The sequence below is a fragment of the Canis lupus genome, chromosome 24 (genome assembly GCF_003254725.2).
Source record: "Canis lupus dingo isolate Sandy chromosome 24, ASM325472v2, whole genome shotgun sequence".
Classification (NCBI taxonomy): domain Eukaryota; kingdom Metazoa; phylum Chordata; class Mammalia; order Carnivora; family Canidae; genus Canis; species Canis lupus.
The window spans coordinates 30,103,204-30,123,393 of record NC_064266.1 but is presented as its reverse complement, the minus strand read 5'-3'; the positions used below and the strand labels follow the sequence as shown (position 1 = coordinate 30,123,393).

Below are 20,190 nucleotides of genomic sequence, written 5' to 3'. Positions count from 1 at the left end.
CCCACACTCTGGAAGCACCTGTGGATTTTTGCCCAAGGACTTTCTTAAAGAATATGCACCTTACCTGCAGAGCATGGCAGAGGTGCTAAAGGATTTCCTAAGTCAATCAATCAATCAATAGTTGATGGGAATTAGTGGGTAAATACCCCAACATGAAACAGGTCCGTGAGATTAAAACCCAGGTATATACTGTGGTGACTTACTCACTGAGGTACCCTGTACTGACTTCCTTCCCTCGATTGTGTCACTTCCCCCACTCTTCCCCTCCATACTCCTTAGGGCTGCCTCCCAAAGAAGACTCATATTCAAATCCTTGTTTCCAAGTATGCTTCTGGGGGAACCCAAATCTACAATATTCAACCAAACATCCTGAAAATAATCAATTCTCACTACATCTGCTGCCACCATCCTGGTAAAGGGTCCAAGGTACCGTCATCTCTTACCTGGGATAGTGCAACAAGTTCCTAACTGATCTCCTGACTTCCCTGCCAGGCCTCCTAGAGCCTATAGCCCATACATGAGCCAGAATGTATTTTGTAAAACATAAATCAGTTCAGCCAGCTGCACTGCTCAAGACCCTCCAGTGGCTTCCCATCTCACTTAGAATAATATCCAACTCCTTACCCATGACCACAGTGCCTTAGATAGCCAGTCCAGATGCTCCCACCACTACTCTCCCTGCCTCACCCTTGAATACGGTCATTGGTTACCACTTTTGCGCCAGCTGTTCCCTCTGCCTGGAAAGCACGTCCTGCTTTTGGCCCAACTTTTTCACATCAATAGGAGTTAGTTAACTGTTACTCTCTCAGAGAAGCCCTACAAGACTGTATAATCTGAAAAAATTCTTGTCCTGCATCACTATCCATTCTCTCTGCTTAATTTTCTTCATAGCACTTTCCAAAATCTGAAATTATATACATTTGCTCTTTGACTTGTGGAATCACCCAGTTGACTGGAAGCTCAAAGGGGACTTTGTCTATTTCTCTATATCCCAAGTACCTACAAAAGTGCCAAATACATATTAGGGACTCAATAAATATCTGTCAGTTGAATAAATGAGTTAGTAAGCAAATGACTCTGCCACAGGGCCAGATTTGAGCTTATGACACACAGAAGGAATCAATAACATTTGAGTCAGTGAACGAATAAGTCCATGGAGGGGCCACGTCTATTTCTCCCTAGGCTACATCCAAGTACACAGAGTCCTTTACACTGAGTTAACCATCCCAGTGGATCTGATTTCCCCCTGGCACATGGATAAAGCCCCTATCTCAGGCCATTCTAACCACTCTATCCTTCCTTTTTAGGCCTTACCAGAAGGGCAGACAGCTTCGTGGGACACAGCCAAAGAGGACGAAAACCGCAATAAGAATCGATATGGAAATATCATATCCTGTAAGAGCCCTGAGGGTTTGGGGAGCAACCAGTTCAGGGTTCAGAGGAGCCCAAGGCTATTCTGGTGACACAAGAGGGGTTTAAGGCATTGTGGGTTTAAGGCATCATGACTGCTGCTGGCCCCACTGCAAGGGGGGCAGGTGTTGTAAGGTGAGTGTCACCACGCAGGACATGCATGGGCCAAGACACTTGGTGGCACCAGACCTGCAGGAGGAAAGCATGTTTTGTCAGAGGTAGGGGAAGCATGCAAGGTCATTGCCTTTTTCTCAAGAACAGCTTTAACATTCCTATAATAACCCCTGATACATGGTTTGATGAAGGCAGTGTTGCGGAGCAGTTAAGAGTTCTATGGAGTCAGACCACCTGAGCTTCTATCCCAGCTGTGGGGCCCTGGGAAAGTTCCAGTTTCTTCCCTTCAAAGAGATATAAAGACAGGGCCATTTTATAAAGGTATGTAGCCCTTTGCACAGTGCTTGGCAGCATTACTCTTAGCCGTAGAATTAGTTTCTTGTGGTCACTGATGAGCAGTACAGATATATAATAACATCTTATTTTAATCAGAAATCACTGAATCCCCATCTGCAGACATGAAATGAGCTGGGTTGGTGGGGAGATGCACATGATCTGATGTCCATTTTGAAAAGATCACTAGGGAGCAGCCCAGGTGACTCAGCAGTTTAGCACTGCCCGTCAGCCCAAGGCCTGATCCTGAAGACCCGGGATCGAGTCCCAGTGTCGGGCTCCCTGCATGGAGCCTGCTTCTCCTTCTGCCTGTGTCTCTGCCTCTCTCTGTGTGTCTCTCATAAATAAATAAATAAAATCTTAAGATCACTAGGGTAGCTGATTGGGAGGGTAGATTAGATTGGGAGAGACTGGAGGCAGAGGGACTAGCCAGGAGGCTACTGCAGTGGTCCCAGCGATGGATGGTGAGGCCTGAACAAGGGTAGTGCCAACATTTGTGTGTGACTGTGCATAAGTTTCAGTGCTAGACTGTGAGGGTGAGAGATACTACAGTGGGACTGCATACCAGACATAGGTCACACAGTATTATCACTGCCAAATATTGGTATGTACAGCCTTCAAAGCAGCATAAATATAGAGAGGACAAAGTTACCTCATACAAAATGTTGAGCGCATGGTCTGATTAGAACAAGAGTTGACAACAGCTTTTGTCTGCCATGGTGTACTCCACCTGGACCTTTGGATATCTCACCAATTGTGCGCAGAGCATTTCTAGCCTCAGCTCTCAGGATTACCCCATCTAGCCAAAAACAGAGTGGGGGGGGGGGGGAAGATCCCAAATAACAAATTATTTCTAGCACACTTCAGTGTTTTGTTTTGTTTAACTGTCTAGACATTGCCTAAGAAAAAAAATTGGAGGAAGAAAGCGTAAGATACAGGCAGCTTGCAAAGGAAGAAAGAGGCAGAAGTTTTAGCTTAGCTGTTTCCTGTGCTGATTTAGGCATGGGCTATGAATGGTAGAACTAATCAAAAAACATTTATAATTTGTCTCTTGGAAGAGAGTAATGCAGGCAGCAAGATTTCTTGCAAGTGAAGTGTTGGAGATGCTCGAACAATCAGGAAGTGTGTTATTTTTTTTTTTTTTTTTATTTATGATAGTCACACACAGAGAGAGAGAGGCAGAGACACAGGCAGAGGGAGAAGCAGGCTCCATGCACCGGAAGCCCGACGTGGGATTCGATCCTGGGTCTCCAGGATCGCGCCCTGGGCCAAAGGCAGGCGCCAAACCGCTGCGCCACCCAGGGATCCCAGGAAGTGTGTTATTAAGACCCATGACGTGTGGGCCTCTGCTGAGCCAGGCTCTGCTCCCACGGAGCTGGGCAGGCGGCTGCTCATTCTGACCATCCTCTGCTCGAGCACCATGCATACCATGTCTTACAATATCTGGCCACTTGTCCGTCCCCCCTTTCAGACTGTGAGTTTAGATAGGGGCCACTAATTAGGCTGTGAGACCTTAGGTGATCATGCCAAACGTTAGTCGTCTCTGTAAAATGGGTACAACAATGTCTTCCTCCCAGGGGGTTGCACAGATAAGAAAAAAGATAAATGGCTAGAGCACAGCGAAGAGACCCTGCCTCCCCAAGAGATAAGGATATCCAGCCTGGGCCAGGTATCCGTGCAAAAGCCACACCCGTCTATCTTCCAGACATTTCTGCACATCCTCGGCAGCCAGCACCTTTGCCCGAGCTGTTGTCAGCTCTCACCTGGACCCTGCCCAGCCTTCTTCCTGCTGCTGCACATCTAATCTGACCCTCAGCTTCCACCTATCTGATCTCTGACAGAAGCCAGAGAGACCGCCTCAGAATGGGAATTGGATCGTGTCACTTTCCTACTGAAAACCTTTCAAATGGCTTTCTTTCATTTCTTTTTTTAATATAAATTTATTTTTTAATTGATGTTCAATTTGCCAACATATAGAATAACACCCAGTGCTCATCCTGTCAAATGCCCCCCTCAGTGCCCGTCACCCAGTCACCCCCACCCCCCGCCCACCTCCCCTTCCACCACCCCTAGTTCATTTCCCAGAGTTAGGAGTCTCTCATGTTCTGTCTCCCTTTCTGATATTTCCCACTCATTTTTTCTCCTTTCCCCTTTATTCCCTGTCACTATTTTTTTATATTCCCCAAATGAATGAGACCATATAATGTTTGTCCTTCTGGGATTGACTTATTTCATTCAGCATAATACCCTCCAGCTCCATCCACATCGAAGCAAAGCACTCCTTATGCAAAGGCCCTCAGCTACCTCTCCACTCCTATTTCATACTGTCCTCCCCATCCTGGTTTCCCCCATTAAGCCACACTGGTCTTTATTCAGTCCCTTGAGCTTTCTGTGCTCATTCACACCACAGGGACTTTGCACATTCTGCTCACTCTATCTAAGTGCTCTTCCCGCCTCACTTTGCTCTACTAAATTCTACTTATTCTTCAGATCCTTCTTGGTCACCACGTCCTCAGGGAATTCCTCTGACCCTCCGAATTTGGTCAAAACCCCATTATTCACCCTTTGGGCATAATACCTATCTTCTCCTTAATCCTCATCAGCATTGTGATTTGAGAGGCATTTGGATGACTGTTGGCTGACTGTTTTCATCACTGGAATAGATGTTTTGTGACAGCAGGCAGATGACTGTACTTCTGTGTCCCCAAACCTGGCATATGGTTGGGGCTCAGTACAGAGGAACTAAATGTTGGAAAGCAGACTCTCTGTAAGACCCCGAAGGGCTTCCGCCATGGGCCTCTCCCTTCTGGCTTCACGGATAAAATAGAGAATAGTCAGGGAGCAGGGAGGGAAGCAGACCGGCACATAATGACACAGGGAGCAATGATATACCATTGCAGAAGCAAGATGCTCCTGAGCCTGAATGGGGGCCGAGAGTCGTGACACAGAGACAGACAAGACGAAAACCTTCCTGTCCCCCGTGAGAGCTGAGTCTCAGAAGGGTAGCAAGGGAAAACAATGAAAGGGAATGTACTCCATCACTAGGGGTGCATAAGATGCTGCCGGCACCTGTCCCACCCACACCCTGTGGCCTCACCACCTGGTGTGCAGTGACACCAGCAGGCGGCCTGGCATCCAAGGCTGGGACTAGGGTGAGCAGGCGAGGCACCCAGCATGCAGAATTCAAGGAGATGCCACGCTCAGCTGCAGGATGCCAAGAGCAAGCACCTTGCGGAGGTGGGTGCCCTGGGCACCTCGCTTGCTTCCCCCTCATGCTGCCCTGTCTGCATCTCTTTGCCTGAGGACTTGCTCCAAAGCCAGGGCAAGACACTCTGTGCAAAAGGAAGTGTCTCTCTGGCCTGTGGCATCGCCCAGCTCCTCATCATCCCACTGAGGGCATGTTCTATGCCTTTCCCAGGGTTCCCACAGGGACTGGGCCACAGTAGGAACTGGCTTTCCCACTGTAGGAACTGGCTTAAAATCCCCTCCCCTAGGGGCTGCTTTCTCTCAGCCGCCTCACTGCCTCTCTCCTGCAGAAACCACATGCATTGGGATCCTCATCTTGCATCTCCTTCTGGGGAAACCCCCCCAAGGGAGGTAGAGAGAATTCAAACAACTAACGATACCACATTTATTTTTTTTAAGATTTTATTTATTTATTCATGAGAGATGCAGAGAGAGAGAGAGAGAGAGAGAGAGAGAGAGAAAGGCAGAGACACAGGCAGAGGGAGAAGCAGGCTCCATGCAGGGAGCCCAACGTGGGACTCGATCCCGGGTCTCCAGGATCAGTCCCTGGGCTGAAGGTGGTGCTAAACCACTGAGCCACCGGGGCTGCCCCACATTTAAAAAAAAAAAAAAAGATTTTATTTATTCATGAGAGACCCACAGAGAGGGGCAGAGACGTAGGCAGGGGGAGAAGCAGGCTCCCTGTGGGGAGACCCCAGGATCACAACCTGAGCCAAAGGCAGACGCTCGACCACTGAGCCACCCAGGCACCCCCTAGTAATACCACCTTGACAGGCTCAAACAAACCTGAATCTCCTTTCTAACTTAAGGGTCAGTAATTCTGCAGTACACTGCAGCCTGATTGGGTCTACACCCACTACAAAAGGAGACCAGGATCAGGCAACCTGTGCATTCAAACGCCCTAAAAGACACCGAGGAACCAAACAAAGACAGAGTCCTGGAATAAAAAGAGAAACTGCCCCGAGGAGTGGAAAGTGTTACTGCCCTTGTATGTGTCCCTCCCCAAGGCAAAGTCTGCTGCGGCTTGATAAATAGAAATATTCTTGGCACCAGAAGAAAACCAAGTGTGATTAGCATCTTAAGGAACCCAGAGCTCTGGGAGGCTGGAGTGCAAGGGACAAAGGCCCAGGCCAGGAGGACAGAAAAGATTAAAGAGGAGAAGGAGGAGGGGAGGGCACTGCCTACAAATGAAACAATGAAGGAGAAACCTTGGCTAAATCAGCCCTTTCTTCCAAATGAGGCTGTTTAGAATTTGGTAACAGAGACAGTGGGGCTTGCAGGGCTGGGAGGACAGGGAAGTGAAAGGGAAGGAAGTGAATGGAGATCCAGAACAAAGAGTTCTTTGCTTTCAAGCAGCTCTGGGGCAGAGACTGGGGAGGAGGGGAAATTTCAAGAATACCCCAGCATTCCCACGTGGATGATCTGGAGGGGGCCTTCTGTGCTGCCGGGGCTGGGAAGAAGTTATAGGGAGGAGAGGAAGTGATCTCAGGGGTTGCAAATGTCATCAGCTCCGCCAGGGTCCCAGCAGGAAATGTGACCCTCAAGAAGGGGGATTTGAAGAGAATTTAATCAAGTGATTTTTGTCTAAAGGGGTGAGCTAGGTTGGTGTAGGAAGCTGACAAGGAATAGTGCAGTCCTCAAGGCTCACTACCCCAAAGAGAAGCTACCAAGATCCCCCAGAAAGAGAGATGGCCTAACAGGAGGTGTGGCCTTCAGTGGCATCGCTGTCAGCCCACGGTCACCTCAGCAAGCAGAGCTGAGGAAATAAGGACATTGGTCGAATCCTCTTGGTCCAGTTCCTGCAGGTGCTTTCCATTGGCTAAACCCAACCTGAAGCCAGACGACGAGGGAGTCCACAGACCTAGTCCACTGGGCCCAGCTGTACTAGAATATCGGATCCGGGGGACAGGTGGAGCCAGGTTCTAGTCTCAGTTCTTCCCTTGACCGGGTGCATGACCTTTAAGCAAGGTCACTTCATCTCTTTGACCGTCCTCAGTTTCTCCTGTCTCAATGTACGAAGGACAGATTAGGATGAATGAAGGATGGATGACTACTGAATCCAAATCCATGTAGAGACTTCTAAACCCAGATGAGACTTAGGCCAGCCTCTTTGAGTTCACAGGTGAGGAATGATGATCCAGAGATGTAGAGTCCCTGGCCTGGGTCACATAGCAGGTTTGCAGGACACTCATGACCAGCGCTCCAGGCTCGTGCTGCCAGGGTGCCATGTGCTTCCTGGCAAGGCATACTTCTGCATCAAGATGCATCATGCTGTTGGGGGAGGACATGCTAAGGGCTCTGACCTCAGAACAAATGGCCAGCTGGAATGAGCTCTTCAGAGAGGCCATTCTCAATTCCAGGGAGGAACTCAGGTTCAAAACAAACACAGAAGCTTTTCTTTTTCTTTTTTTTTTTTTAAGATTTTATTTATTTATTCATGATAGTCACACAGAGAGAGAGAGAGGCAGAGACATAGGCAGAGGGAGAAGCAGGCTCCATGCAGGGAGCCCGACGTGGGATTCGATCCAGGTTCTCCAGGATCGTGCCCCGGGCCAAAGGCAGGCGCCAAACTGCTGCGCCACCCAGGGATCCCCAGAAGCTTTTCTCAGAATAGTTTCTCTGCTGATTCCTAGGGAGATGGAACTAGGATGACAAAGTGGGCACTTTGTTCAGTGCTCCTGACTCTCTGTCCCCCTTCTCCTTTGGGGTCTCTGAGGGCGGCCCGTGCCTGGGTCCTACAGACAGCTCTTGGTACAGAAGTCATCAGCACCCTGCTTCATCAGAAGACTTGTTCTGGCCACTGGAGCTCTCTCTCCCTGCCCACAGAGCAAGCCTGCTGAGACCTGAACCATCCCCCACAGTAGCCTTCAGCCCTCAGGGGTTGACTGAGGAGAGTGGGTGTGTGAACATCCTGGCCCATCTCCCCTGTGGCAGAAAAGCCTGCTGGATCTTCCAGCAGGACAAAGCCGTAGTTGTCTGAGGTGGTAACTGGCTTGATGACAAACCCCTTCCCAGAGTCCTTCCTTTCTCATCCCCTTTCCATCTCCCTTCCCACTTCTGGGGATCACCTTCCATACCAACTACTTGCGCTCAAATCCTTATCTCAGATCCTGCTTCCAAGGGAACCTGAAATGAGAAAACTTGCTTCTCTCCAGAAAATTCCCTCAGTGGAGTGTGGGCTGGATGCCCTGTTTAGGATGAAGCAGAAAATGCATCAGGCAGTCCCCTGTGCCTCTGCCTTCTCCCAGCGCTCTGCCCCTCCATGCTGAACCCCTCTACCCAACCCCCCCCCACCAAAGGCTCCAAGGAGGTCCCTGCAGAGGGGAACCAACCACCCATCCTCAGCCAGCATGGAAAGGCCAGAGCAAGGAGGTGGAGGGACTGCCAGGCTGTTTCCCTGTCCTACCCTCTTCCTTGATAATGGTAATTCAATCAAGATTGAATATGCAGACCTTTACCTTCAATGAGGTACCCAGGCAGTCTCCATGGAGCTGTATGCCTCTTCCCTCTCCACTCGTGCAAGATGATGGCATTAACATTTCCAATCCTTCTAGGAAATGATTTTTCAGCTCCACAGTTCATTGTAATGAGCCAAATCTCTTTTCTCTGAAAAATTGCACCTTTTCTTTACCCTCCTGAGTGCCCAGAAGACGGGAAGAAAGGACATCATATATCCAAGTGATAGTCTCTCCCCAGCCCCACCTCTCACAAGTGATTCTCTTCTTAAGTGGATTAAGGAGGAGACCCGTTCATTCACTGGGTTACCTTTGATGGGCAAGGAGGAGAGGAGAGGTTGTGGTTTGTCTGGAGGGTTGGAATAGCACACAGAAGGAAAGAGCCCTCGCCTCTGGGGTGGGAGTGGGAACACCACAGGATGAGCAGTGTTGGAGTAGGAATTGGCACAGAAGGAGCATGGGGGCAGTGGGACTTGGGGTTCCAGGAGGAATAGGGATCCCACCACTCTATGAGAAAGTCCTTAATCTTATATCTTCTGAGTTGTTAAACTTCTTAGAGCCTTGAGTTTTTCATCCATAAAATGGGGTGATAATGATGATGATGAGATAGATAGATAGATAGACAGACACACACACACACACCTCACAGGGTTACTATGACAATCAAATTGCATAGCACCTGTTAGCCCTCTAAAATAGTACCTGGAACGTCGTACACACTCCACACAAGTAAATTCCTCTGCCTCACCACCTAACATAAGGTGGATGTCTAGTCTCAGGCTCAATTCTAGAAGGACCTTTTGGTCTTTCCCAAGACAAATTGAAGTGAATAACAAGGGCATCCCAATGCTACATAATTGAACATTGATCTGCACGCTCAAACCCGAGTGTGCATCAGCTTCTCCTAGAGGGCTAGTTAAAATACGTATTTCTGGGCCCCACACCGGAGTTTCTGATTCAGCAGGTTAGGGCTAGGACTCAAGAATTTTTATTTCTAACAAGCTCCCGGGCATCACTGACGCTATTGGTTAAGGGACTACATTTTGAGAACCACTAATCTAGAATAATAATTCAACTGAATTCACATCCTTGTGTTTGATTTGTTATAACATACCAGGTGCTTTCATATCTTCTTTTAATCCTTGCAGTCCGTCTGCAAAGGTAGATATGATTTTGATGTTATAGTTGGGTAAAGTGAGGCTCAGAGGAAGAAAGGAATTTTCCCCAGGTGATGTGGTTAGTGTGTGACACATTTCCCACCTGTCTCCAGAGTCTACTTGATCCCTTGGTCTCTCCTGCAGAAAGCAGAATCTGAGGACAGAACAGAATGGATCTGCCGATGGGGTAAGGGATCAGCTATGTGGAAAGCGGGTATTTGAGCACAGGATCCAGGCACACCTTGCCAGTTCTGGGTAAAGAGCCTTGAGTCACAAGCCAGGTTACCTAGAATCAACTGTATGGCTCTTAAGCAAAGGGTCTTGCCCCTTTCTGGTTCTCAGCTTTTCAGACACAAATATGAATTCATTTATTAAACAAATCATTATTGAGTATCTGCTATGTGCCACACACTATAGAGGAGCTCGGTGACTAGGGTTCCCTTCCTTATTTTTTAAAAAAGATTTTATTTATTTATTCATGAGAGACACAGAAAGAGAGGCAGAGACACAGGCAGAGGGAGAAGCAGGCTCCCTGTGGGGAGCCTGATACGGGACTCGATCCCAGGATCCTGGGATCACGCCCTGAATCAAAGGCAGATGCTCAACCCTTGAGCCACCAAGGTGTCACAGGTGCCCTTCCTTAAATAGAATGTGAAAGGGAGCCACAGGTTAATCAGGTAGCCACAGAAATACAGTTGTTCTAAGAGTTCTGAACAGGGATCTCTCAGAGTCTTAGGTGGAGAGAGATCATAGGAAACTTCCTGAGTAAGGAACATCGAGCAGAGAAGAATGAGAATGTTGCCAGACTTGTGGAGGTGGGTTGGGGGTGTTCTTTTACATGTGCAAAGGCCCTGGGGTCAGAGCAGATACTGTGCATTTGAGCAACTGAAAAAAGTGTAGTTATCAGCATATAGTATGTGGGAAAGGGAGCATGAGGCTAGACTGGGTAGTGGGTCCCAAACCATCAGATCATGCAAAGCGCTGTGGGCTTTGTTCCCTGTTAGTGGTGTCCTGAGCCGATTCATACCAGCTTGCAAGAACAGATTGTTAAATTTTTAGGAATTTTGTGAGCTAGTTGATGCCATGTTGGTAGCTTGAAATTAGTCATGGTGGGAGTATTTATACCACAGGAATCAGCAGACTATACCGATCAGGGCCTCTTTTTCCCTCCAGAGAGCTGTTTGCTAAACATTTAGCAGCATACCGCTGGTCTTTATCCTAAAATGACGAGGAACATATTGATTCCAGAGGGATGGTGTTTCTGTTCCCCTAGAGTTGTGTTCCGGTCTCTGCGTCTTTGCAGTGATGTCTCCCCTCCACTGGCTGCCACCAGCTTTCTCCTCCCCGCAGGCCCCTTCTTGCCCATCTCCCACCTCAGCTGAGAGCCAGGTGGGGCCAGCCTCTTCTCACCTCACCGTGGAGGAGTTTGCTTCTCCTCTGTGTGACTCTTCCCGGCTCCTTGTCTGGAATATCAAACGGGGAGTACTAAATTAGCTGTTTTTCAGGCTCGCGAAATGTAGATAGAGCATAATGAACGTTCTGGGCTGCTTGTAAATTACCTTGTATAAACTCCTTCACATCGCCCGCTGCCCCATCTTTCTCTATGCGCCTGTGGATAAACACAATTTTTTATCCTTCTAATTATATAAAGTTAGAAGAAGAAGAAGGGGACACAGAATAATATTAGTATCTCCCAGAAGGAATAAATAAACCATGAGGACGCTGCTACTCCATGCGGTGCCTTTCTGGTGGGCCTTCAGCTGAATTGCGCCCTTTCGAAAATACACACCATAGCTTTGCCTCTGCAGCACGTGGATTTACATCTGGTACAGAAGGGCCAGGGGGGGAACACCACATTTCTAAGCATCTCAGCCCTCAGCCTCATATTCAGCCCAGAACCACCATTTATTAAGTACCTACTGCATACCAGGCACTGTTTTTTGTTTTGTTTTGTTTTTTTGTTTTTCTGTTTTAGAGCAGTCTAAGGTTTCAGAAGAAGTGAGCAGAACGTACAGAGAGAGTTCCCATATGCCTGTTTCCCGCCCACATTCAGATTCTCAAATTATTATCACCTTGTGTGCTATGTTTGTTAGAATTAATGAACCAGTATCGATCCATTATAGTTAGCTAAAGTCCATAGTTTACACTAGCATCTACTCTTTGTGTTGTGCAGTTTGGTGGGATTTGAAAAATGTATAATGACACGTATCCACCATTATAGTATCAGTGACACAATAGTGTCACTGACCTGAAACACCCCCGTGTTCCATCCAGCTGTTCATCCTCTCGCCAAGTCCCCAGCAACCACTGATTATTTACTGTGTCCCTACCAGAATGTCATAGAGCTGGAATCACACAGTGTGAAGCCTTTTCACACTGGCTTGTTTCACTTAGCAGTAGGTGTCTATGTTTCCTCTGTGTCTTTTCATGGTTTGATCATTCATTTCTAAATAATCCCTGAATGGTATTCCATTGTATGGGTATACCGATTTGTCTATCCATTCATCTATTGAAAGACATCTTGGATTTTTTTCTTCTAAGTTTTGGCAGCTATGAGTAAAACTGCTATAAACATTTGTGTGCAGGTTTTTGTGTGGATGTAAGTTTTCAACTCATTTGGGTAAATACCAAAAACAGCAATTGCTGGGATCATAAGATAAGAGTATGGTTGGTTTTCAAAAAAACTGCCAAACTGTCTCCCAAAGTGGCAGCACCATTTTGCATGCCCACCAGCAACAAACTGAGAGGTCCTGTTGCTCTATATCCTCACTAGCATTTGGTGTTGTCAATGTTCTAGACTTGGGCTGTTCTATTAGGTATATAGAGATATCTCATTATTGTTTTCATTTGAAATTCTCTGCTGACATATGATGTTGAGCATTTTTTATGTATTTATCTGGTATCTGTGTACCTTTATAGCAGAGGTGTCTGTGCAGATCTTTTGCCCATTTCTTTTTTTTATTAAGATTTTATTTATTTATTCATGAGCGACACAGAGAGAGGGAGAGAGAGGCAGAGACACAGGCAGAGGGAGAAGCAGGCTCCATGCAGGGAACCTGACGTGGGACTTGATCCCAGAACTCCCGGATCATGTCCCAGGCTGAAGGCAGGCACTAAGCCACTGAGCCACCTGGGCTGCCCTTTTGCCCATTTCTTAATTGGGTTGTTGTCTTGTTGCATTTAAGAGTTCTTTGTATAGCGTGAGTAGAAGTCCTTTATCTGGTATCTTACAAATATTTTCTCCCGGTATGTGGCTTGTCTTTTCATTTTCTTAACATCCTCACACTTTTCATGCCTGCGTTTCCTCATTTAATCCCCCCAGTACTCCATGAGCTATATGTTATTGGTTCACTTTCCTAAGCAACCCAAGCTAAGAGAGAGCAATTGACTTAAGTGATAGGGCTAAGGTCTGAACCCAGATCTGACCCTCAGCTCCCTACCTTGCATCATCAGTATATCCCACTTGCCATAGGTTAGCCCTCTGGGAATGAATATTGGTCACTGCATAATAAAAATAGCATTTCGCAGCCCCAGAAAATAGAGGTATCCTATATTTGGACGCCCTGCAGAGCCCAGCATGGACACTTGCATCTGAGTGCCTTAATGTGGAAAGGAGAACCCTCTGTAACCTGACCCCTGCCTGCCCCTCTCTCTCTTCTCCTGTTGGCTAATCTTCTTTCACACTGTGTCCATAAGACAGGACATGGTTTTCCACCTCCCCACCATGCTTGCTCTTTCTGGAGCACTGCCTCCACTCTTGTCTTCCCTCTGATGGAAAGACCCTTCCTCACTGTCTACTAGTCAAGTCTTACCTCATTTTTTAAATTCCTCATTCACATACTACTTCACAAAGCCCTCCTTTTTCCACTTTCTAGATCTGGAAGTTGGACTTCCATGTACAGTCTGTCTCCCACACGACACCAACAAATTCCTTAAGCATGAGTATCATTTTGACAGTACTTCCTGGGGCGCCTGGGTGACTCAGTTATTTAAGTGTCTGCCTTCGGCTCAGGTCATGATCCCAGGGTCCTGGGATCAAGCCCTGCATAGGGCTGCCAACTCAGCAGGGAGCCTGCTTCTCCCTCTGCCCACTGCTCTTGCTCTCTCTCTCTCTCTCTGTCTCTCAAATAAAAATAAAATCTTAAAAAACAAAACAAAACAGAAATGATGTACTGACAGTACTTCCTCAGGCCATTCAACCAGCCTGCACATAGTAGGTTCTTCATGAATGGATGAAGACACGATACCAACAAACACCATCATTTGGCGGGTAGAGGCTGCTTTCATCATTAAGGATATTTAACTTAAATAAGTTTGTTTCTTTTGGGTTTTTAAAATCATTTTTGCTTCCAGATTTTAACTTTCATTTTATGTTAAAGAAAATTCCTTCTCAACATTTTAAACCAGAATCTCTGATTCCAGTGCTATAGACCCCCGGGGCAGTCATAACTCAATAAATAAAGGAGATTTTTGAATCAATAAGTTATTAGGGAGACCAATGAGTGAAAGCACAATGTGCATTTTGACTTTTTTAAGGCTCATAGTTTTTGAAACTGCTGGTAACAGGGCTTACTTAACAGTCTCAGCTCGAAGTTGGGTGCTAGGCCTTGTCTGACTCCTTCCTGGAGCGGGGTGGAGGCCCCCCTGGGAAGTCCCACTTCTGAATACTGCAGGATCTGGGACCAACCATTTGCACAGACTCCAGAAGCAGTGCCTATGGGATGCTAGAAGTCCAGGGGCAGCACCATGTGTGGATGGAGCGGGGGTTCAGGTTCAGACAGACCTGAGATAGAATCTCAGCTCTGCCACTTGAGGCTGCATAACATTGGGGATGTGCTTAACCTCTCTGGGCATCTGTTCATCTGCAAAATGGGAAGAATAAACATACTCTATCATCACTGTATTATTGGGGTAATCTGCAGAGCAATGTTGAGGAATAAATTGATTGAGTAAGATTATATATGTAAAGTCATACCTGCCATGAACTCCAGAAAAGTGAACTTCAAACTCTTGACTTCATGCCCCACTCCCCTACCACCCAAAAGGATGAGTTAGACATCCCACCTGCAACCCTTGCCCATGAGGAGTAAGAAAAGTGGCATCCGGTGTATCTCTGTGTCTATCATAGTGCCCGGCACTTGCTCAATGAATAATTTTTGAATTATTGTATTAATGGATATGAAGTAGTGTCCTGTCCAGTCCTGGACCTATTCCTTACCTTCTCATGTTCAAATTTTTCTCACAGGGAACTGACACCTGCAGATTCCATTTCTCACTTTCTTGCCAGCTAGTGTCTGTTTGGCTTTGGCCAAGGATGTGCACTGGTGGGAGATTTGAAGTCAGGGAAAGGAAGAAGCCCACTCTGTCCCAATCACCAAGTCCTGTTTTAGCAGCGAGAGAGGCCACTCTTTTTTTCCAGCTCCCACCAGAGAGGCTTACGGACTCCAGTTTCCAAGGGGGGTGCCAGCACCCAGCTCTGATAACCTCGCCTCGGCCCTCTGCCCTGCCATTCCCAGTGAGGCATGTCTCCTTGCTAATGCTGATCTCTGAGTTGCCGCACAGCCTCTCTTCGGCTTCTCGGCTCTTCCATCACCGGCTAGCCACTTCTCTGTCATTAATTCCCCACTGCTGTGTATACTTGTAGCAGGTCCCAGTATCCTGCTTAGACCCTTCTTTGGGAGCAGGAATATCTGAGCTCAGAGTTAAGAGAACCTCACTCTTTCAAGTTCTAGCATGCATGGACCATGGGACCAGGCAATCCTTGTGAGCCTCAGTCTCCTCATTTGTAATGGGATCTACACTAATTGTCTCACAGGATCACTGTGAGCATCCAATGAGATGATTTATTCATACACTCACTAAGGGTTTGTGGAGTGCCTGCCACATGTGGAAGCACAGAGGATGGAACAGGGAGTGAAGCACTAATGTCCCTGTTCTCAGGGGCTTCTGGGTAATAGTAGTTGATGTACCTGTGAACCGCAAAGTGCTGCCTCAGTCTTTGTTTTTTGTTTTTTGTTTTTTTTTTTTGTAAATTTATTTTTTATTGGTGTTCAATTTGCCAACATATAGAATAACACCCAGTGCTCATCCCATCAAGTGCCCCCCTCAGTGCCCGTCACCCAGTCACCCCCATCCCCGCCCACCTCCCCTTCCACCACCCCTAGTTCGTTTCCCAGAGTTAGGAGTCTCTCATGTTCTGTCTCCCTTTCTGATATTTCCCACTCATTTTTTCTCCTTTCCCCTTTATTCCCTGTCACTATTTTTTTATATTCCCCAAATGAATGAGACCATATAATGTTTGTCCTTCTGGGATTGACTTATTTCATTCAGCATAATACCCTCCAGCTCCATCCACGTCGAAGCAAATGGTTGCTGCCTCAGTCTTAGCAGGATATGCTGACCCAACCTCCTGACTCTGGGGACACTGGCCAGATGCTCAGAGCCCTTCAGCCCCCTTGCTGGGAACCCTAGCCCTATCCTAGAGCAGACAGAGGATGCAGAGACATGTAGTGATGGATGACAGTGACCTGGACAGCAAGCTGAGCCCCTCTTCCCACTAGACCCAGCCAGGGTTTCTGTCTGTGTGTGTCTGTTAGCATGTCACAGCGTACTTTAATTAGTTGTAAAGGATTAGCCTGATTCTTCTGCACAAGGGTTTTTTTTTTTTTAATGGTTTTTATTTGATGTTATTTGAACTAACTGTGCCATTGACTAAACCCTGCAAATCTTGTTTATGCCTGGATTGTGTTTGAAATGGTATTCTCCGTAACACGTTTTTAGTTATTGATGACCTCTTTTATACTGATGGAGCCAGCTTCACTTGAATGAATGTATTGATAACAATATGTGGCCAACAATCTATTTGCAACAATTCTCCAAGAGGCAAAAGAAAAGCATTTGTGCACATGTGGAAAATAGGTAAATTTGCCATTTTTAAGCAATAATGAAAATGGAGCATATTACTTCGGATCCGACACTTCTCGCCTCCGGAGTGTTTTGATCTTTCTCTCTCACTGCCCTGTAAAGAAAGTATTTCTACTGCCCTTTTAATGACAAAAATCACTAAGACTTAAAGAAGCAGGAGACTCACCCAGGTAGGTAATGGCAGCATTAGAAGGGCAGGTGGAAAAAGAGGAGTACACGCAGTACTTTTTAAGGCACAGTGATCTCCCTAAGCCTCAACTGCCTCATCTGTAAAAGGGGATGAAGATGGGGTGGGGCCAGGGGTCAAACGAGAGAGTGAGTGAGAAGCAGCATGATGCCCGTACTAATACATGGTAGCTCTGCAGGAGGGCAGTGCCCCTCACCGCAGGCCCCTTACCACCACCGCCTTGTTTTCTCTTCTCTCTCTGCAGATGACCATTCCCGGGTGAGGCTGCTGGTGCTGGATGGAGACCCGCATTCTGACTACATCAACGCCAACTACATTGATGTGAGAATCTTCACGGGGCTGGGTAGCTGGGCTCTGGGGTTGGTTGTACCAGGCCCGAGACCTGTGGCCATCCCCCAGTTTCTCCCCGACAAGGGGGCCTTCCCAAAACATGTCCAGAGAGGTCTGGCTCCTCCCTAATTTGTGTGATTAGCATAACCCATGTTGATTTTCTGCCTAAAGCTGCATCCTCTTTGGGGCTGGCTGGAGTAGCCTGCTCTGTGGGCTCCCAGGACAGTTGCCTGTCTTGTTCATTCACCCATTGATTCATTTATACGTGTGTCTGTTTGTCCATCCATTCATTCATTTGAAGGTATAGCCATTTATGCAACACAAATTTAAAAGTGCTTGCTGTGTGCCAGATGCTCTGGGAACCATAAAGCTAAAGGTGCCATGGTCTCTACCCTTTAAAACCTGAGCAGGAAGATAAGCTATGCACATCAATAATTCCAGGGCAAACTGGAAAGTGGTAAGTGTCATATGTTCAGATAAAATGCTGCAGGGATTCAGAGGTGGGCGAAAAAAATCACTTCTTCCATCAGGAATGCAAAATGTGATATGAACCAAAGCTTCAAGCACAGGATGAATTTAAAATTAAAGAGGAAGAAGATGGGCTTCTGGTTAGGGCAGCACAAGCCAAGATGTCGCAGCTGGAAGCAGAAAGTATGTAGCAGCTCGGGTTGAAGGGAGCAGAGGCTATATCATGGGAACAGTGGAAAGTAAGTTTTGAGCTAGATCATTGGTGATTCACGATCACACGTAGAAAGCCGGACTTGACTCTGTAGACAAGAAAAAGCTATTGAAAGTTTTTGATCATGGAGGTGACCTGTTCAGAGCAGAGCCTTGGGATGATTTATCTATCACCAAGGGTAAGATAGATCCAAGGACGGAGAGTCTGGGATTCAGACACCCTGGTAGGAAAGGGGCTGCTTCACCAAAGGAGTGAGACAGTTTGCAAAGGGCGAGCACAGCCATCACAGACAGATGTCCTGTCATAGCGGATGCAAGCCAGGCTTCTCAGGACCTCCGCTAGGGGCCTGAGGGCTTGATGAATGAAGGAGATCACCTTGGTCTCTCCGATGCCCAAGTGTTTTTATAGACAGGCTATGAGATGGAGTGGTATGCGTTTGAATTCCCCATAATCTAGGCTGATCCAGATGATTCATTGATTCAACAAATATTTATGGAGCCTTGCATTAGTCATTTGTCTGTTTGCTCTCAGATATGTTTCTTGTCCTTCCCCGTTCTGCTTTGCATTGTTTATATGATTGTGTATGTGAGAGAGAACGTGCCTTTGAGTGTGTGTGTGGGAGGGGGGTCAGGAAGGAGAGCAGGACAACCCCTACAAGGAAGGTGCTGATGGGAGATTGGAAGGCGAAAGGAAATCTGGTATCATCTTCCCCTCTTACTTCTTTGGGTGGCAGCTCCAGCAGTGGCTGCATCCCAGCCATGGAGCCAGCTCCTACCAGGCACACCCACCAGAATTTCCACCTCTCTGGGCTGGCAGCTTCTCTGTCTCCCATCATCCACTAGTTCCAAGGGTGGTTACAGCCTCCTGCTGGTGCCAATCTCAGGGCTGTCACTCTGTTCCCTGGTTAGCATCTCAGCTCCTCTGTAACCTATGTCACCAGCTTCCCAGGCTGAATTCCTTGTGTCTGAAACACCCAGAGTGGTTTTGGGTTCACCTGGACCCTGGCATACAGAGGGCCTTCCCGTGGTCAGGACCTGGGGCTAGAGTTTCAGTGGAAGTCAAGGTAGACACAGTCTCTGTCCCCATGGCCCTTCTAGGAAAGTTCACAAGAAGATGGCCAGTTCAGAACAGCCTGTCTTTGAGCCTGGAGAATGCATTCTGAATATCCACCCATCATACCTCTGGCCTCTCCCTCATGCATCTAGTATTCATTTTCCAAATGCTGAGCAGGTCCTCTACTGTGTACTAGAAATCCAGACCTGAAAAGGGACCAGGTCTGGTGAAGGAGTTAGGTAAGAAAAGAGACCTTCACAGAGCAGGGCCTATGGGAACATAAAGGAAAACCAAAGCATTGGTTGGGGTAGGGGTGGATAGTCAGGGAAGCCTTCCTGGATGAGGTAACACAGTGCTGCCGTAGCCAGTGAGTAAGAGTCCAACAGGCAAGAAGGATTGATAGTAACCTAAGATCACCTCTTGTGTATCAACATTACTTGAACTAGTACCACAACCTCATAAGTGTGATTACTACCCATTTCCAGATGAATTAGCTGAGGCCCCTGATTGATTATGGAAGTTATCCAGATCACACTGCTAGGATGTGGAGGAGAGAGCAGAAGTCTGAATCAGGGGTGGCTTCCCCTCCATGTTCTGCTGGCTTAAATAATAACAGTAAAGCTAGGACAACAGCCAGTGGCTCTAAATTAATCATGTTTGGGCCCCATGAAGGGTGGTATTAAGGGAGTCTGTCCATGGAGACCCTTCAGTAGCCCCCCAAATTAGGTAATCATCCCCACTTTTCAGATAGAGAAGCTGAGGTTTAAAGAGACTGCAAAGCTTGAGGTGCCTGGGTGGGTCCACTGGTTAAGCACCCGACTCTTGATTTCGAATCAAGTCATGATATTGGGGTCATGAGGTCAAGCCCCATGTCCGGCTCTGTGCTGAGTGTGGAGATTGCTTGGGATTCTCTCTCTCTCTTTCTCTCTCTCTCCCTCTGTCCCCTCCTACCCTCGGTCTCTTCCTTTCCAAATTAATAATAATAATAATAATAATAATAATATATTATAAAGCTTTAGTAAGGCCATGCAGCTAGTCAGAAGTAAAACCAAACTAGGAACTAGACCATAGTAATTCCCAGTCCAGAGCCTTTCCTCCTGCCCCTCCCTGCCAGCTGCCAACAGCACCTTGCAGCCAGCACATAGTGGGAACTCAGCATGCGGTTAACCAGACTGAACTACTTCCTTCCGGTTTCCCCTTGACCTTGTCTCAGCTGTGTCCTTGGGGCCCACAGTGCTGTATGCAGCATTTGCCATCTGAGTGGTAACCCTCCCACAAAAGTTAACTTTCCTAGACAGATAC

The 20,190-nt window shown here is 47.2% G+C and overlaps 1 protein-coding gene across 13 annotated transcripts in view; it reads left to right on the top strand.

Annotated features, from left to right (window-relative positions):
* Window positions 1-20,190, top strand: part of PTPRT (protein tyrosine phosphatase receptor type T) — a 1,044,320-nt gene that overhangs the window by 957,937 nt on the left and 66,193 nt on the right. For all 13 annotated transcript variants that reach the window (XM_035705859.2, XM_049100205.1, XM_049100203.1 and 10 more), the window contains 2 exons: window positions 1,308-1,395; window positions 17,071-17,147. In XM_035705859.2, the coding sequence (XP_035561752.2) occupies window positions 1,308-1,395; window positions 17,071-17,147 (165 nt within the window). The remainder of the gene's footprint in view (window positions 1-1,307; window positions 1,396-17,070; window positions 17,148-20,190) is intronic.